We start from the raw sequence: 15,716 nt of genomic DNA on the forward strand, positions 1-15,716 counted from the left end.
GTTTGTCTCAGAGGTGGTCCCATACTAATTTGGGTTAGATCCGATCATTGAATCATGAAATATATAGATATATATATATTTTTTTTAAGTCGTTTTTTCGCTAAAAATTACTTGTTTTTTTAATATCTTCTTATAATTCTCTTCTGAACAACATAACCTATTAAAAAACTAATGTCGACAAAATAATGGTAATTAATTTTTCTTTCATTTATGTATATAATTTATATGCTTTTTATATTTTTAGTCCGGAGATACTAAAAAACACAAAAAAAATATTTAAATCTACTTTTTTGTAATGGCATTTATATAAAATTAGTTTTAAAACTGGTAATAGTATATATGTCGCAAAAAAGGTATTTAAATTATGTTGAAATTAGCATCAATAATATTTTAATCGGTTAAGTAGTTTCCGAGTTACTAAACACATAAGAACTAGAAAAGTTGAACTTTAACCTCTTTTATTGGCTTTGGTTTTTATTTGCAAAAAAATAATTTTTTTCAAATTCAAAAAAATTTTAAGCCAAAGTCATTCATTCGTTTTGTATATGAATTATTTATAAGCCGTTTTGAATGAATTCATGCAGCACTCTAGTACGTGCATACAGTGCTGTAAAAACTAGAAATAATCACCCGAATATCTACAATTTAGTTCTGTTTAGGTCCCCGACCTAAATATTTATATTGCTCCACACGTTTGTCACTTAATGTCCGAGCACACATACATACATATATAAGTTACGGCTAACTTTCCAGCCGCTAAAAATATGCCCCACCGTACGGTAACGTGAGTTGGGGGGAAACCCAGCGAAAGTTACTGTTCGGTGGGCTTACATCCAATTTTCGTTTGTTGGCACTTTTTCACTGCTTAGAAGCCACCAAGGAATCACTTCAGCTATCACACCACGTTCGGTAAGCCCCTTCTTGTATACCAAATTATTTAAACAATAAAAAGACCTTTGACTTAAATGTGCTAGAACCACGGTGTCTTTATTTATTATCTGTTATTTTCAAATACTACACTACACATTAGTGAGCTCCCTCTTCCTGCGACGCCACCCGCGTGAACAAGTTCTATATCATTATCCAATCCTCTGATAAATACTAACTCCCCAATTCTGTAGAGTCATGCACAAAAAATTGAGTCAAATATAAGCAAATTTTAACGGCATAGTTTAGGCGCATTTTTTTATTTTTTTATTTTTTTTTGACAAATAGCCAAGCTTTACCATGTGTGAAGTGCACAGAATTGAGAGTAGGTATTATTATTAGTTTTGTATTGAGTGCATTGCTTTACATCCCAGCAAACCTTTTAGATTACAGAAGAGTCTTCAAATACTCACCCCTCCGATCATTTTAATCGGAACGCAGTGCTCTTTTGATTGCGGAAGCATTTGTCTGTCTTTTGGACTATTCGTAAAAACTACATAGTCGTCCAAAAAAGATATGTGGACAAGAATTACGAATTAAATTTATTTGATAAAAAAAAAATATTCTAAACCATTTGAAGTAGGGTTAGTTATTTACATATAAATTCCATTATACGAAACAAAACTTTTGCTTTTCATGTTGGCTGGGATAAGTCTCAGCTAATAACTGCAAAGTTTTCTCTTGAGTTATAAAATTATTTTGCTAAGCTAATCATACCCATACTTGTTAACTATCCATTAGCGCCGCTGTGTGAATCCACCATAATTCGCTAGTAAAAATTTAATGAATAACATTCTCCATTTCGCCATTCCTCCCGCGCAGCGCCTATGGCAAGCAAGCGTATTTTGTTTACACGTGTTTAGTTTGTTTTGTGAGAGACTCATTAGAAAGCTTGCTGAGCACTTGATGGACGCGCACACCTGCTGAGCAAATTACGAGCATGCGGAGGCGACAGAATTCAGAATTCCATTACTTGCAATCATCGAAATTGCAAAGTGGGGCGGCCAAGATAATTATTAGCTACGATTTGCCACCCCCATATCGATAGACTATCACTCAGCTCAACATGTCTGTGGGTATATGTGAGGGTATTAGGTACATATGTACATATATGTGTGCGTGTGCGTCAGTGCGATTTTGTGCTTTTATTATATTTTCAAACAACATGGACGGACGTCGACTTCCGATTACACTTGGGCGGCCTCAAATGCCGTAGTGTGGTTGTTTTTCAACTTGTCATGGTATCCTTCCTCCTTCCGTGCAAACAAATCATTCATCTTCTTATTTGAAATGTGATCCGATGGTAGATAGGTGCGTTGATTCAATAATAGTACAACCTGTTAGTATGTATATATATGTATAAATAAATATACGTAAAACAGCGTTTTCTATTAATTATTAGGTGATTCGATGAGTAATCACCAAATAATTGTAGGTTGAAATTGGTGTTTGGTCGGTTGGTTGTCTGTATTTTGTACATAAATTTTTTGAGTTGGTTGACATAAAAAATTTAATTACTTTTTAAAAAAAATATGTTCAGTCTAACATACATATACATAACTAAACTTTTCAAAAATAGCGAAGATATGTGTCTTTCTCTCTGCCTTTTTGTATACCAATTGTGTGACTTGATCAAACTTTGTTTGCGTTTTTCCACAAAATTTAAATTTTAAAATAATTATCTAAATTATTAAACGTGCGATATCTCTTCTAGTAACCGTGTCTGCAGTCAACCTAAGCTTTCAAAGCTCTGAAGCAAGACTACTTGCATTGTTGTTCGATCCGGTTTCTTCCTATTAATGACTTTCCAATTGTGCATGGGTACTAGTGTACCTGTGTTAAACTTTTGCAGCATCTCCAAGATTTTCGCTGAGTTCGATGGTGTTACTGGTACCTAAGCCGTACCTCGTCTGGTTCGTTATGGGATTAAGTCTTCATTGATTTCATCTATCACAGCAAAGATCCCCTTAAAAAACGTCCTCAGTCCTCCTGATCCACGCTGATCGTTGAGGTGGCCAGGCGACGATCGGCGTTTCCTACTTGGTGAGTAGCTTAATAGAGGTATGACCTTGAGCTTACCGCGTGATATCTACCGTTGGGAGGCTGGAGTGCAAGTTAAGCTCCCACTTTGGCCAGAGGTGCTAGCCGTTGGACTTGCCGTTTCAAGGGGTATCATGGTTCTAATGTTAATGCATGCGCCTGCACCTGCTCGGGGGCCTTCGTTGTGGGCTTTTTCTGACGTAGGAGAGGTTGTGATGCTGTAACTCTAGTTGAACCGGAGGTGGTCGATTCTATTTGCCATACGTAAATCAAAGCGCCAGCGTTGTCTGGCTGCCAAAAAATTCGGATGTCCATTCCACACAAACAAACCAATGCTTATTATTGGTTTTATTACTGCATTTGACGTAGCGTTGACGCCTTTGTTTAGGCATGACACTTCGGCATTAACGCTCCGCCCAACACTTTTGTTTAGGTAAGGCAGTATCAGATTTTTTTTTTTTTTTTTTTTTAGGAGAGCAACTTTTCTCCTTGTTTTCATAATTGTTTCCACGAGTGGCGGAAAAGAGGGCAAATATTTATAATAATCGAGTAAGTTTATAATAATCGAGTAAGGCTGACTCTCTTCGTCGGTCGCCCGTTATCCGAAGTACTCCGTCCCGACTGGGACCTTTAAGTAAAAAAGAAAATCGGTTTAGGTATTAATTTTCGGTGAGTTGAAAGTAGGTACATAGCTTAGATAAAAAAGAATTCTTTAAAAAAGCTTGTCATTCAATAGGATTAAAAAAAAAAAAACTAAAAACCCAGAGCTCTACTTTCGCATTCATGTTACGATAAGTACAACTTCATTGTCAAAAGTTCGACTTCTAGTGGGCACGGGTTACAGTCGTCCTACAGCGGTACAACTTTATGTATACGTTGACTAGAAAAATTAAAGGGGTTCATCTTTAACAAAAAATAAATAATAAAAATAAATAAAAAATTGGGACACCATAAAAAATACTTTAGTATCTATTAGTTTGCATTTAATCCGGTTAAAGAGAAGAATTTATCAAATTTATTCGAGTCCTCTTTCCGGCTGTCGGAGTCACTGTGCACATTCGCCACTTTCGAAGCCGAATATGCCCCGACGCATACAGATTAAACATACTCGCATGCCCATTAGATTTTCCGTTTGTAAGCAGATAAAAAAAGCACCATCAATATGCTGTACGTTTGCAATTCTACATTTCTCTGTTAAATCTCTCCAATCTCTACGGGGGTTGTTTCACTGCCATTTCGTTTCCCATTATGTTGCAAGTGATTTTTCAGAACTCGCTTTGTGGCATGGCGAGGCGAAAACGGATACAAGCAATACGAATCAGCATTTAATACTCGAAGAGTGTGAGTAGGGTTTGCTGCCACCCTGCTGCCATGTGCCAGTGACGATTTTTCCAGTTCGCACAGCATCCATCCCCCAGATATGTTGTGAACCGGATTGAATTGAATCAAGCCGCATGAATTCGACGAGCATTTGTGTGTGTGTGGCTATGGGCTCAGGTGAGGGCGCCCGTGTGTATGTGTGTGTGTGTGCGTGTGCTTGTGAGCCGCTTCACGAGATGAAGAAGGGGCGCATATATTTCTGTGCTATGCGTAATTTTCAGTTGTCGTGTAGATTCGGTGAAAGCAAGTCGACTCGTTGGCACACATAGATTAATCGAAGAGAAAAAAGTATTTTTTTTTTGCATTCAAAAGTGATTAATTTGATTTTTTGGTGAAGTGCATGCTTCTTCAGCACTAGAAGTGGGAGTGGTCGCACTTCTCCAGATGCTGTGAACTATTGCACCCACAACTAACTGCTATACTACTTGGCTCATCCCGTAGAAAAGTGTGGATCAAAATGATTTCGAAAAGTAGAAAAAGTAAAAATGGAAAAAACAAGGCCTCTTTAAAAATCGATTTCATTTTCTTTGTTTCATTTGCAGCCATTTTTGAATGATTTATGTACAGTGGAAAAATGTGTATATTCTTTTTGCAGAAATCTATATTCTTGTCTATAAAACTGTGTACTTTTTCTAAGTGGCAGCAAAAAATTAATTTTCTCCGCCCTTTTTTTAATTCAAGTGACCGAAGAATATCGATTTTGCCTTATTCTTTTCATTCTTCCAATCGTTTTTAGTAATTTGCTCTACATGTTTTCCTTGACTTGCTGCTAACGCTTTGGGCTTGGCCCGGCCACCAGATAGCCACACGGTCATTTAAATTATTTGTTCACACCGTACTCTTTTATCTCGGCTTTCAGTTGTAATAAAAGAAAATAAACACTCTGAATTTATAATTTTTTAGAAAGCCAACTAATGACATTGCCTCTGGGCTATCTACATACATACACACATACATACACATGCAGAACCCGAAACCGAAAAATTGCCTAGCTGGCAAAGTGTTGCCTGCGCGCCCCTCTTCCATTCAAGAGTTTCACTTCCAGTATAAATACTTAGAAAAATATTGAATTAGAAAAGTGCTTGAATTGAAAATTGAGGCCTCTAAAGAGGGTTGTGCGGATTCGTGGGTAGAGAGCGTAGTACCTACATGCATATACATACATATGTATATCAAATGAGAGGACATTGTAGCAAAATGCTCATCTCAAAGTGTGGAAAAGTAATCGAGGGGGTTGCTGGCGACTTGCCAACAACATTCGACTGTGGATGGGTTGGAATAAAAACTGTGGAAAAAAACCAAATTCGCAGGTTAAGTCAGCGCGGCATGCAAAAGATGGCTAAATGATTTGCGTTCAATGAAACTATTGTGTTTCTTAACACTACAGTTCGGTTCGCGATTGTGAATGTCTATCCATGAACCAATTCAAATGGTAGATATTTGATCTTCAAGAAGTTTGTGCAGTTTTATGGATGATGATGAGGGGATGTATGAATGTACAGTGTAGAGCAAAAAAAATGTGCAAGTGGAATAATTTAAATTTCGTAGCACATACATTTTTTCGCTAACATCTATGTAGGTGACTTTGACGTTTCTGGTTATGCGCTGGACTTAGTCCTCGCCACATAAAACTCATTTCCAATGAAATTAATTGTCAGTATTTGGCACATCAGTATTTTCCACTTTATTCCACTCGACCCACGATTTTAGAATCATTGTCGTATGGTTCGGGTCATTGTCTTTTTGCAAGACCAATTTTATTAGATTTTCCCACGGTAGCATTATGTATTCCAATTTTATTTTTGGGTTCAGCCTAGAAGGGGCTTGAATAACTAGTTTTAACATATGCATATATATGTTACTGAAGTAGTTAAGTTCCTAAAACAAGCAATAACACGAATTTTTTTTATAAAAAAGAAAATGGGTACGCAGGAGGAAAAAAATCTCAGGCTGTGTTCCATTTGCCAATGTTTTGTCCAACACTGTATGTGGGGGCTTTTACTGCGAGCACTAGTTGTCAAAAAAAAGTGCTCAACCTATGCCTAGAAAATACATTAGGGTGATCCAAAATAACTAACCTAACCTATTTATGGCCTTAAAAGAACTTATTTGCTGAGAAGAAAATTCTCCCATTTGGTATCGTTTGGCATTTGAAATTTTCCATTTAAATAACATGTAAACAAATTTTTTCCATTAAAAATGTTATAACTATTGAACTTTATTATGTAGATAAGATTTTTTTCCAGGCATATTCTAATAGGACGTTAAATTCTCTAAAAAAATTACCTTGAAGTCCTTGTCCAAGTTTTAACCAATATGAAACAAAGCGGCAAACCTTATATACAATTTAGAAAAATTCAACAGATCTTTAGAAACTTTTTGGGTATGCAGTTGTATAGCCCATACCATTTTAGTCAAATGAAGTGCAAGTTTCGAGTAATAGTCAATAAATAAATACATACTATACCAAGAAAAAACATTAGATTTTTTATAATTTTTTGATTACAGCTTTTGCGATTTTTTTTTTTTTTATATAGGGTGATCCATCTAGACCTTGTTTTTTTTTTAAATAAAACACTAAAGCAGAACTGAATGTCGGAATCCTAATCATTACCCGAAAGAACTATCTCTGAAATTTACTTTTCAAAAAAAAAAATCATTCATTCAAAATGGACCACCTACAGCATAGTCGCGGTCAACATTTTTGAATGAAATTATTTTTAAAAAGTAAATGTCAGAGAATGTTGCTTCGGGTAATAATAAAAAAAAACAAGGTCTAGATGGATCACCCTATAAAACAAGTGGAGTTCATAAAAACTTGCTTTGATTTTTTGAAATTTCGTTACGAACGTTCTTCCGCATTTTATTTCGTAAGAAATGCATGTCTACATGGAAATCAGGGATCGAACACAGGTCCTACGGAATGGTAGACGCAGCGCCCACATATTCCACACATATTCCAATGCTAATCCATAAAAAATGCGTTCCCTCAAACCATACACAGTGGTGGAAAAATAGATAGGGACACGACATTTTAACACATTTTTCCTATTTTGCTTTAATTTATTTAATATTTATTATTTTTTATAAAATCATAGCTCCATTATCTAACTAAAACCATTTAAGTTCTTATTCCAAACTTCGTGCAAAAATTATAAAAATTCTGAAAAATTACACCTAAATTTTAAACTTTTTAATCTGATTTTTTTTTTAATATGCAGTTCTATAGTCAATTTTAAAATAGTAAATTTTAGTGCGAATAAAGTTTGAAGCTCCTAAAAAATCACGCTGATTTTTGTTAATTTTTATTCTGAATGTATTAAGCACTTTTTTCATACAAAAAACATTTTCGAACTTACCTTTTATGGAAGAAAATGCGTTAAAAAAATTTTGCCAAAAATCAACGCGATTTTTTAGCAACTTAAAACTTACACTTCATTGTACTAAAATTTAATGGGCTATAAAACTGCATACTCAGAAAATTCTCACAAATCTGATTAAAAAGTTGAAAGTTTAGATTTAATTCTGCTTATGAAATTTAATTGAGTTTAAGCTAGTATTGTATAACCGATCGCTTGGCATACTTTTAATTTTAGTAATATCTAAATCTGCAAGTCTTTCTATGGCAACTGCATTACGTCGCCCACTGTACACATGTACGTATGTATGTATGAACTTAGACGTTAGTACAATAGGGGAGGGTTCGCTCTACCCACAATTCCTTATCTTAAGCCGTCGTCTACATTCTCTCTTTTGGCTCATACTATAAATAATTTGGGGTGGATACTGTCTCGGGAATTCAATGAGATTCCCCATTGAGGAATGGGGACACTAACCTCACCGCAGCGCATAATAAATATATAGTACATAAAAATGAACTTACTCCGCTGGTATCACTCAATTAATTTCTTCTTCTGCTCTTGCTCTCTCTTCCACAGTGCCTTTTACAACTAAGTCTTTAATTTTATTATTATCGAAAAACGCAAAAATCAACATCACTTACAACAAAAACAACAACAACATTCACATCCATTCGCACAGAAGAAGAAGAAGAATCCGAAGCAGAAGCAGAAGCGACGACAGTGACAGCGCTAAAAGCAAAAATGTCAACATTATCGTTGCGCATCCAGTTGGAGGGTGGCCGCGTCACAAAGACAATTCAATTTCATCCAAATACAACAGTATTTGATGCTTGCAAAATCATTCGGGATAAGTTCGCCGAAGCAGTACAGGGACAACGTAAGTGCATACATACAAATGAACATACACACACATACATATGTATATATAGATTCATAAACGCATATACAAAACCACCACCACCCACCCACCCACTCACTCACATACATCGTATTCATTATACTCGTTTCTACGCTCTATTTTCTGTTGCTGACTCCGTTCACACAATTTTATGCTTCATCATTTTTTGTTTGTTCGTTGTTTTTTCCTTGCTCGCTCGCCACAGCCAGCGAATATGGTCTATTTATATCGGACGAGCAGCACCAACAGGGCGTTTGGCTGGAAGCCGGCCGCACGCTCGGCTATTACATACTCCATAATCAGGACACCCTAGAGTATCGACGCAAGCTACGCACATTGCGCGTTCGTATGCTGGATGGCGCCGTAAAGACGATACTCGTCGACGACTCACAGCCGGTGTCGCAGCTAATGGTGGTCATTTGCACTAAGATCGGCATTACCAATCATGAGGAGTATGGCTTGGTGCGCGAGGACACCGAGGCGCAGAATGAAAACTTGCCGGACAATAAGTTTGGCACACTGACGTTGCGCCGCAAATTCACCGAAAAGGATCGCGATGCAAAGATGGAGAGTTTACGTAGAAAGCTGAAGACCGACGATGAAAGTGAGTATCAAACACAAAAACAAAATTCCAAGCGCGTCTGAATACTAACTAACAGATGTTTTAAAAACTTAGTTAATTGGGTGGATGTCGGCAAGACGCTGCGCGAACAGGGCATCGACGAATCGGAAACTGTTTTGCTGCGTCGTCGCTTCTTCTTCTCGGATCAAAATATTGATTCACGTGACCCGGTACAATTGAATTTGCTGTACGTGCAGGCACGTGACGCCATCCTAGATGGCACACATCCAGTAACACAGGAGAAAGGTACGTGACGCTTTTATTTCTATGTTTGTTTTGCGTGTTTTGACTTTTTTCCGTTTTCTTTTTTTTTTTGCAAATCAGCATGTGAATTCGCTGGCATCCAAGTGCATATACAATTCGGGCCACACAACGAAGCGAAGCATAAGCCTGGATTTTTAGAGTAAGTTTATTGTTTGCTTGTCCGGAACATTTGTGTGTGCGAACACCATCTATTTGCATTTTTTTACTCCTCCCCAGTTTAAAGGACTTCTTGCCGCAGTCGTATGTTCGTGTGAAGAACATAGAAAAGAAAATATTTGCTGAGCACAAGAAACACGTCGCTCTTACAGAAATCGACGCCAAGGTGTTGTACACGAAAACGGCACGTGAGCTGCCTACCTATGGTGTCACTTTCTTCTTGGTGAAGGAGAAAATGAATGGACGCAATAAGTTGGTGCCGCGTCTATTAGGTGTGACCAAGGATTCGGTGTTGCGTCTGGATGAGCGCACCAAGGAAATTCTGGTATCGTGGCCGTTGACAACAGTGCGCCGTTGGGGCGCTTCGCCGAATACCTTCACTTTGGATTTCGGTGATTATGCCAATCAGTACTACTCGGTGCAGACGACTGAGGCTGAGCAGATTGTACAGCTGATAGCTGGTTATATTGATATTATTTTGAAGAAGAAGCAGACCAAGGATCATTTTGGCATCGAGGGCGACGAGGGCTCCACTATGGTGGAAGAGTCAGTTGCGCCCTCAAAGTAAGTACCTATACAGGTTGAGCAGATTGATAAAAAATGTAAAAAAAAAAAATTATAATAATTTGCAGAGCAACATTTTTGCAACATGAAACGAATAAAATTGGTAAAATTAACACCGAATCACTGGCACATCCAGAAATTCTACGTGCGTCAGATGGTGAGTTGCGAGTGTACATAGCTGTTTTTTTTCGCTAAATGCTTCCATTTAATTGTTTATAATTTTTGTCGCTTAATATTTTTATATTTTCATTTTGTATCTTTGTATATATTTTTCGCACGAATTATGTCTACAATGCACAAATATTTAAAATAGGCGAAAGAAAATACACCCAAGGCGAGGTACAAACAGTTCAATATGGAGCCTTCGTTGGGCAAGTTAACCACGCCCATCAACCGCCAACGGTAAGTAGATAAATAGAGTCCACAAAGAGTATTTTTTTATATTTTTATTTTAAAGTGAAACTTCTTATGCGGAGGTAGTGAATTAAATAATTGTCGTCTTCCTTCCCTCTCTTGTCGCCTATACTCTGAATATTGAGAGTGAATTTTTGAAACGTGTTACTACGCAGCGGTTCATGGTTTAAACTGAGAAAATACGATTACCGTATAGTTCGATTCTATAATTTCAAACTAATAAAATATTCCCAATCGCATAGTCATAAAATCAGGACGTAAAATACAACTTTCTGCAGTACAAAACGAATCGAGAGAAGTTTCACTGCCGCGCCCAGGCGCGCTCATTTTTGTTTTATTTGCAACTTTTGTCTGTTCTGCCATAAGCTTTATGTATGTATATAGACATGCCATTACATGGTGATATCAACTCATTATGAAATTCTAATAAAAAACTCATTTCATTCCGTTTATGCTGCACTCGAAAAGGTCAAACAAAATTGTATAAAGTAGGTCTCATTTAACCCCTTTCTATAGTTTGAAACATATATTTTTAGTTAGAAATTCGCTAACTTATCATCCGTCCCATTTTTAGACGAAGGAAGTGCGCATAAGCACAGTGAACCTGACAGAACCGCAGCGCGCACTACTTGGTTACATCTCGGCCGGTCAGGACGTTTTAATGCGCGCTGATGAAGAGCTAAGAACAAAGGTGAGTACGAGTTAGGTGGCAGCCTCTTCTAATGGCGCATAAAACCATCCGTTTGTTCCCGCTTTAGGCTCCCATACAAGAATTGGGCACCGACTTGAGATCAATCGAGTGGCGTGAGAATACGTTGGATACTTCCAAGCAGGCTGTTACTAGTCACGTTGCCACTATGAACGCGGCTACCGCACAAATAATTACGGCTTCCCAACTGGACGAAGTCGACACGGAGGCCATTTCCGCCTCCGTTTCGCAGATAACTCAGACAATTCCGGAGGTTACTAAGGAGGTGCGTTTAATCGCTGCTCTCATGGAGGACAGCAACAATGGCGATCGATTGCTTGATGCAGCTCGCAATCTATGCAATGCTTTCAGCGATTTGCTGAAGGCCGCTGAACCGGAGAGCAAAGAACCAACGCAGAGTCTGATCAATGCCGCTAGCCGCGTCGGCGAAGCAACCACGCATGTGCTCAGCACCATAGCTGAGGAAGAAGTGCCTGAGAATAGTGATTTGCATGATATGCTGCTGACGCTTGCCAAGGCAGTGGCCAACACCACCGCCGCTTTGATGTTGCGGGCCAAATCGATCGCTGCAAGTTGTGAGGACGAGGAATCACGGAATCGCGTTATCGGCGCTGCCAGCCAATGTGCGCTGGCCACCAGCCAGCTCGTCGCGTGTGCAAAAGTTGTCGCTCCTACGTTGCATAACGCTGCTTGTCGAGAGCAGCTTGAGGCCGCGGCACGCAATGTGGCGCGCGCCGTCAACAATCTGTGCGAGGTGTGCAACGAGGCCACCAATGATCCGAAACTGAAGAACGATCTGCTTGCTGCTGCGCGTGATGTTTCGAAGAGTTTAAGCGACATGTTGGACCACGTAAAGTTGAGCTCGCGCGAATACGCCAGTCGCACCAGTCAAGAGATGAGCCCAGTGGAAAATGTGATCATCGGCACTGACATTTTGGTAGCATCCAATGATCCACAAGAGATGGTTCGACATGCAAAAACACTGGGCCAGGCCACAGCACAATTGATACAGAGCATCAAGGGCGAGGCAGATCAGCAGAAGGACGAGGACATGCAACGTCGATTGCTTTCGGCTGCCAAGCAACTAGCCGACGCTACGGCAAAACTTGTCGAAGCCGCGCGCCTCTGCTCGGGTAATCCACAAAATACCGAAAACCAAAACGCGTTACGACGCGCTGCAGAAGAGCTACGTGAAATCACAACTACAACAGCCAATACGCCGGCCATCAAACGAAATCTTATACATCGGTTGGAGTACTGCTCCAAGCAGGCTGCTTCGGCTGCTACTCAGTGCATTTCGGCGGCACAGAACGCGGTGCAGCATAGCGACGACCACCAAACCAAGGAGCAACTGCTGCAGGACTGTAAGCGCGCAGCCGACACGATTCCACGACTCGTGACATCGGTGAAGACAACTCGTTCCAACCCGGATGATCCAAATGCGCAGCTGAATCTGATAGAAGCTGCCGAGCAATTCATTGAACCGGCCATTCAAGTATCGCGATCTGCGCGTGCTCTACAGCCTACAGTTACCGACATACCGTCGGCCACTCAACTTTCGAAGAGTGCATTATACCTTGGTCAAACTGTGTCCGAGTTGAACTCGGCGGCACAGCGTGCGCGTGAAGCCTGTGGCGGCCAAGAACTCGAATCTGCTTTGGAGGCGGTACGCAATTTGCACAACGTTTTGGATGACACTCGCAAGGCAGCTCAGTCAGGCAATATTCGTCCGCTTCCTGGCGAGACTGTCGAGAATACTGCCCAGCAATTGCGTGTATCTGCCAAAAATGTGGGCATTGCGCTCAGACAACTTTTGTCCTCAGTTATACAAGAGCAACGCCGATATGCAGGCGTGGCTGGACGCGATACTGCATTGGCGCTCGGTGATTTCACAAAGAGTGTACATGGTGTAGCTGCAACCACGAAGAATCCAGTCGTAATTGACTGCGCCGACGAAGTAGTGTTACATTCTGCACGGCTGATTGAGGAAGCACAGCGCACGCTGCAAAATGTCGGCAGCACCGACGCATTGACCCAGGCTGGTCGCGATGTTACAGTCGCGCTTTCGAAGACTGTCGACTGCATACCGGGTCAGCGCGAAGTGGACAACGCCCTGCGCAATGTGAGCGAATTAAGTGAGATACTCTCGATGAGTGAATTCCCACCAACGGATCGTAACTACAACACGTTGCAAACAGAACTGAAGCAGGTGGCAGAGGGACTCAGTGTAGCCGGCGGGCAAATCGTGCAAGCGTACAATAGTCCCGCGCAGCTGGCAGAAAGTAGCCAAAACTTCGCCGGAAATTACCGTGATCTACTAGCTGTCTCAATGGAGATGGCTGGCCAGACGCAGGATGAGGTAGTGCGCTCCGAAATGATTGATCGCCTGCGCAATGTCTCTACGCAATCTTGTTCTCTGTTATCTACAGCCAAGTCCATTGCTGCTGACCCGGGCCAACCGAATGCCAAGAATCTTTTGCACGCAGCAGCTCGAAGTGTCACCGAAAGCATAAATAAACTGGTCGACGCCAGTATACAGTCTGCGCCGGGACAAAAGGAGTGCGACAATGCAATGCGCAATATTGAGGCGCTCCGCGTGATGCTCGACTATCCGCACGAGCCCATTAACGAACAGGGCTACTTCGAATGTGTTGAAAATGCGACAAATAAGTCACGCAACCTGGGTTATGCCATTTCGGAAATGATTAACAATGCCAAGCAATCAAATCACGTTGGCTTTGGTCAGTCGGTGAACACTGTCGCGGAGTCCATACACAGCTTGATAGAATCTTCAGCGCAAGCAGCCTACTTGATAGGCGTTTCGCACCCCAGCAGTGTAGCTGGGCGGCCGGGCATCATCGATCAGGCGCAATTATCCTGGGCGTATCAGGGTATTCGCCAGCACTGTGACATCGTTAGCAGCGGCAAGTCCACGAAGCAGCAAAAGATATCTGCACTAACGGTAATCGCCAAGCACACCAGTTATTTGTGCTCCATATGTCGTCAAGCCAGCATGAATACCAACAATCCGGTGGCGAAGAACGAATTCATTGTGTTGGCCAAGCAAGTTGCCACCGCCACGTCTAACTTGGTGCAGGAAATAAAGAGCATTGAGGATGAGCCTTCGACTCCGACACGCGCTCGTCTCGTGGAGCCATTGCTAGAATCTGTGAAAGCCGTTCGGCAATATGCTTCCAGCCCGGAATTCATCTCTGTGCCGGCGAAAATTTCCGCTGAGGGACGCAAGGCTCAAGAACCAGTCATTAACGCAGGACGCGGTGTTATCGATGGTGTCATCGAAATGGTGAAGGCTGCTAAGTCATTGGCACTCTCACCCGACGATCCGCCAGTGTGGCAACAGCTCTCAAATGCTTCAGCTCCCGTTTCCGAATCGGTAAAGCGTTTGGTAGACAACATCCGCGAAAAGGCACCCGGTCAGGCGCAATGTGAGCAAGTCTTGCACACACTGAATACGTGCACCCGTGAATTGGACAGCTGTGCCATGGCGGTGAGCGCTCAGGGATTGAGTCAACGCCGCGACAATAATCTGCACGGATTCAGTGGCCAGACATTGAACTCTGCCGCTGAGCTAATTGACAAGCTTGAGCCCATACGCATGGCTGGCAAAAACAATGCAGAACAACTCGGCCATGCTGTCGGCGAGATCTCGCGCTATATTGTGCCAATGGTGAATGGTGCGATTGGTGCTTGCACCCACATCGTCCACACCAATCAGCAAATGAGCCTCATCAACCAAACAAAGTCGGTTGTGGAGAGCGCTGTAACGCTTGTACAAGCAGCCAAGGACTCCGCCGGCAATCCGCGCTCTACGCACGCCCATTCGCACTTGGACGAGTCCATCGATTACACGCGTCAAGCCATACAGGAACTTACGGAAACAGTCGAAAAGATCAACGCCGAAATGGGTGTGGTAACTGGTCTGATGGAGCAAGTGAATCGTGCCATTACGCGCCTGACCGACAAGCGTCAATCGCTGCTCAACGCCTCGTACTCGGACTCATTTGTCGATTACCAAACACGCATGGTGCAGTCAGCCAAGGAGATCGCCCGCCTGGCCAACGAGATGAACGCCAAAGCAACCATTGAACCCCAGCTACTGCCGCAACTTGCCTTGGAGATGACGCAGCATTACACGCAAATCACACAGGATTCGGTAGGTGCATCCACCACAACATCGACACCGGATGTAGCCATGCGCATTCGCTCGACCGTCGTTGATTTGGGTGGGTCGGTGAGCTCCATGATACAATCTGGTGCTGCTGGCGCCCGCCCCAATGACACCTCCACCCAGCATGAAATCTCTCGCAATGCACGCGACGTCTCTGAGAAGGTAGCACAAGTTTTGGCTGCGCTGCAAGC

At 41.6% G+C, this 15,716-nt stretch overlaps 1 protein-coding gene across 1 annotated transcript in view; it reads left to right on the forward strand.

Annotated features, from left to right (window-relative positions):
- Nucleotides 1-15,716, forward strand: part of LOC118747613 (talin-2) — a 72,258-nt gene that overhangs the window by 45,282 nt on the left and 11,260 nt on the right. The window contains exons 3-11 of the mRNA XM_036481663.1: nucleotides 8,286-8,586; nucleotides 8,813-9,211; nucleotides 9,284-9,475; nucleotides 9,554-9,632; nucleotides 9,710-10,213; nucleotides 10,282-10,370; nucleotides 10,527-10,615; nucleotides 11,202-11,318; nucleotides 11,386-15,714. Coding sequence (XP_036337556.1) covers nucleotides 8,451-8,586; nucleotides 8,813-9,211; nucleotides 9,284-9,475; nucleotides 9,554-9,632; nucleotides 9,710-10,213; nucleotides 10,282-10,370; nucleotides 10,527-10,615; nucleotides 11,202-11,318; nucleotides 11,386-15,714 — 5,934 coding nt within the window. The 5' untranslated portion in view covers nucleotides 8,286-8,450. The remainder of the gene's footprint in view (nucleotides 1-8,285; nucleotides 8,587-8,812; nucleotides 9,212-9,283; nucleotides 9,476-9,553; nucleotides 9,633-9,709; nucleotides 10,214-10,281; nucleotides 10,371-10,526; nucleotides 10,616-11,201; nucleotides 11,319-11,385; nucleotides 15,715-15,716) is intronic.

This window comes from Rhagoletis pomonella, unplaced genomic scaffold, assembly GCF_013731165.1.
Source record: "Rhagoletis pomonella isolate Grant_MI unplaced genomic scaffold, Rhpom_1.0 Rhpom_scaffold_00012, whole genome shotgun sequence".
Taxonomy (NCBI): Eukaryota; Metazoa; Arthropoda; class Insecta; order Diptera; family Tephritidae; genus Rhagoletis; species Rhagoletis pomonella.